Source organism: Elaeis guineensis, chromosome 7 (genome assembly GCF_000442705.2).
Source record: "Elaeis guineensis isolate ETL-2024a chromosome 7, EG11, whole genome shotgun sequence".
Lineage (NCBI taxonomy): Eukaryota > Viridiplantae > Streptophyta > Magnoliopsida > Arecales > Arecaceae > Elaeis > Elaeis guineensis.
This window is the reverse complement of record NC_025999.2, coordinates 86,399,052-86,402,508: the sequence shown is the minus strand read 5'-3', so window position 1 is coordinate 86,402,508 and position 3,457 is coordinate 86,399,052. Positions and strand designations below refer to the sequence as shown.

General features: G+C 51.6%; 1 protein-coding gene across 1 annotated transcript; it reads right to left on the bottom strand.

Moving 5' to 3' along the window:
- Positions 1-345: 345 nt before the first annotated feature.
- LOC140859471 (pentatricopeptide repeat-containing protein DOT4, chloroplastic-like) lies at positions 346-2,795 on the bottom strand. Its single transcript, XM_073261373.1, has one exon. The coding sequence runs from the start codon at positions 2,492-2,494 to the stop codon at positions 632-634; it is 1,863 nt and encodes a 620-aa protein (XP_073117474.1). The 5' UTR covers positions 2,495-2,795; the 3' UTR covers positions 346-631.
- Between the last annotated feature and the right edge of the window lie 662 nt (positions 2,796-3,457).

The window sequence follows — 3,457 nt, the reverse complement described above, 5'->3', positions numbered from 1 at the left end:
ATCCAAAGGCCTTCCATTAGAGGGTGGCAGTGACATTGGAGTAGGATAGAGGAGCGACAGTTATCCATCTTATGATGCCAAGCATGGTCGAACTTGAGGAACTGGGCTTCCATGTAACCTGGGCATGAGGCGGAAAAAAATTTCAGACTTTTGAGTTGGGCGCATTCCTGAGAAACTTTTCCAAGCTCTGGACCGTATCAAACCCAAGCCTGACTTGAAGTCCAATGGGGCCAGCCTGGCCAAACCTGATTGGGCCAAAGGAGTCCACGTAACCCCACTCGTGTTTCAGATTTCAGAAAAAAAAAAATCTCTTTAACAAGATCCAATCATCCATATATGATCATAGAAGACAATTATATCTCATGATATACAAGACTAGAATAATTCATACAAATCATGCAAGAATCAATACAAATACCCGGGCCCTGCATTGACTAAAACCCAACCTGGACTTGAATGGGTCCTGATTTTAAGTCCAGTCCCCACCAAAATGTTATCCGGCGAGGCCCAAAGCTCGACCCAATATTGTGTTTGGGTTTTTCCTTTCCTTGTAACTATCACCTATTTGATGTTCTCACATACATCTTTCTCCTTTCAAAGAAACATAAACAATGGATTTGTACGCACTCCCCTATGTGGCTTCAATCCAACTATAACCCGACGGCTTCACCAACGCTCTTCTCTCCATCATTCTCCTCACCTTCTTGGCATCCTCCCACTGGCCTGCCCTGGCATATATATTTGACATCGTTACATAATTCCCTGGGTTTTCCGGCTCCAACAGGACCAACTGCTCAAAGGCCAACCGTCCGAACTCCACATTCTGGTGCGTTCGGCACGCCGCTAGTAGCGCTCCCCACACACTCTTGCTGGGCCTCACCGCCATCCTCCTGATAAACCCTGCCGCTTCCCCAAACCTGCCAGCACGAGCGAGCAAATCCACCACGCAAGCATACTGCTCCATCGTCGGCACCAAACCCCAGCTCTGACTCAAGTTCTCAAAGAGCTCGAGCCCCTCGTCCACCATGCCACAATGGCTACAGGCCATGAGAGCGTTAGTGAACGTTATGGCATTGGGCTTGGGCCCCAGCCCCTTCATCAAGTCCATGAGCTCGAGTGCTTCCTTCCCCAGCCCATGTGACCCATATGCCCCAATCATCGTGTTCCATGAAACCACATCCCGTGAAACCATGCGGGAGAACACCAGATAAGCATCCCTGATGCACCCTGATCTTGCGTACATGTTCATCAGTGCATTCCACACGAGGGGGGAGGATCCGGTATGGTGCCGTGCCACGTGGGCATGGATTTGCTTGCCTAGGTTCAGATCGCACACCGGAAGAATGGTGGCCACCGTGGTCTCGTCACTTCGGTTGCCTCGCGACTGCAGGTCTCTAAAGTACTCCAACGCTGTATGATCCAACCCAGAATGGGCGAATCCGAGGATCACCGCATTCCATGCCACGACATCGGCGGGGTCCATCATCAGAAATGCTTGTTCAGCCGTCGAGAGCTTATTGCAGCTAGCGTACATCGTAACCAATGCTGCTCCGGCGGAGCTATAGAACGCGTCCGCGGCCATGGTCTTCAGACCGTAGGCGTGAACCTCTCGGCCGTTGGCTAAACGTGCCACGTTGCGGCAGCAGGAGATGACACAGGACAGAGTATCCTGGTCCGGCGGAATAGTTGCCGCACTCAACATCCTTCTGAAAATCGCCAGTGCTGCCTCGTGATTCCCGCAACGAGAATAGCATGATATCAGCGTGGTCCAAGAGACGACATTCGGATCAGATATTTGATCAAAGATCTTAAGCGCCTCGTCGCTGCGGCCAGCGCGACTGTAGCCATCCATTACTATGTTCCACGTCACGAGATCGGGTTCGCAGCCGTCTGATTCCATGGACCTCAGGAGCTCCCGCGCCAATCCGATGCACCCAGCGTTGACGTAACCGCAGATCATCGAGTTCCAGGAGACCAGATCACGGCCGTCCGTCAGATCGAAGACACAGCGAGCGCTGGCGGTATCCCCGACCTTGGAGTAGGCGTCGACAAGGGCGTTGCGGACGGGGAGGACGGCGTCGGACCTGAATTTGACGGCGTCGGCGTGGACCGCGGACGGGTGGGCGGCTGCGACGGAGGAGCGGAGGACGGAGGGGAAGACGTAGCCGTCGGGAGCGACGGCGGCATAGCGCATGGCGGCGTAACCGGCGAGGCAGCGGAGGTGGTCGCCAGAGCGGGAGAAGAGGGCAAGGATGGGGGTCCAGGCGAAGACGGAGGGGCGAGGGAGGGCGGCGAAGAGGCGGAGGGCGGAGGGGAGGTCGCTGGCATCGGCGTAGAGCTGGAGGAGCTTGGTGGCGCGGAAGGGGGCGGGGGCGAGGCCGCGGACGAGAAGTTGCTGGTGGAGCTGGGCTATCTGGGGAAGGGATCGGGTGGCGGAGAGAGCTTGGAACAGGGATTCGAGGGAGGAGAAGGCGGCGGCAGTTCTCCATCTCATTTGGGATCGATCGGAAACATGGATGCAGGACGGGAGAGACGGCCACAGTCGGGGGCGACTCGGGCAGGATACGTGCTTCGGCACGGAATTAGGGCATCACTGAGCTGGGCCTGGAACGGGCCTGTAGCAAATCTACAAGCGTAGACAAGCCCAAAGCAAGCCTCGCCAGTCACTAATAAATGTGAAACTAAGGGACTGTTGGAAACCCTGTAAATAGCTCTAGCTGAATTTCAACTCAGTATCTCTCTTGTTCGGATGGAAATGAGGGGGAGTAGCAGCGGAGGGAGAAAGGAGAGAAGGATAAGAGGGAGGAATGGAAGCTGGGAGGAGAGATGGAGGGGGAAAATGTGGTTGAGGAAGAAGAGGATAAGTGGAACCTCAGTTTGGAGGCTTGGTCCGTAGCACAGGTGAAGAGGATGCATGGGCATCGGAGGATGTGGGAGATTTTAGAAACTAATGGCGCATGTGGTGTGTGACTAGTATCAGAATTGGAATGAATTGAAACTAGAATCAAGATGGTCATATTCTTCAAAATATTTGGTTCATAATGAAAATTGGGACAGGAATCAGAATGAAATTTAAATACCGATTGAATTTTAGTGGATTGAAATATTCTCATCTCTCTAGAATCAAAATGAAAATGAGTCCCTCCAACTAAATGGTTGAAATAGCAGTCATTCATTTCTATTCTCATTCGATAATCCAACTCTTTCCAACCAAATATAAGGGGTTGATAAATTTGGATTTTCTGTTTATACTCATTACCCGGATCAAATAATTGTCGATATTCTAGTTGTAGGATTATGGTGGGACTTTAAAAACAATGGGAGAAAGGATTATCCTGCGATTTGATTAAATTTAAAGAAAAAGATTTCCCACAATCTACCATCGGTGACCTCTTTTCAATAGAATGTTTATCAATGGTTAGTATGGGCTAGATGGTTGATGTAAACTCTCTCTAAC

Excerpts from the sequence above, each read along its gene's own strand:
- LOC140859471 (XM_073261373.1), bottom strand. The coding sequence starts at position 2,494 with ATGAGATGGAGAACTGCCGCCGCCTTCTCCTCCCTCGAATCCCTGTTC.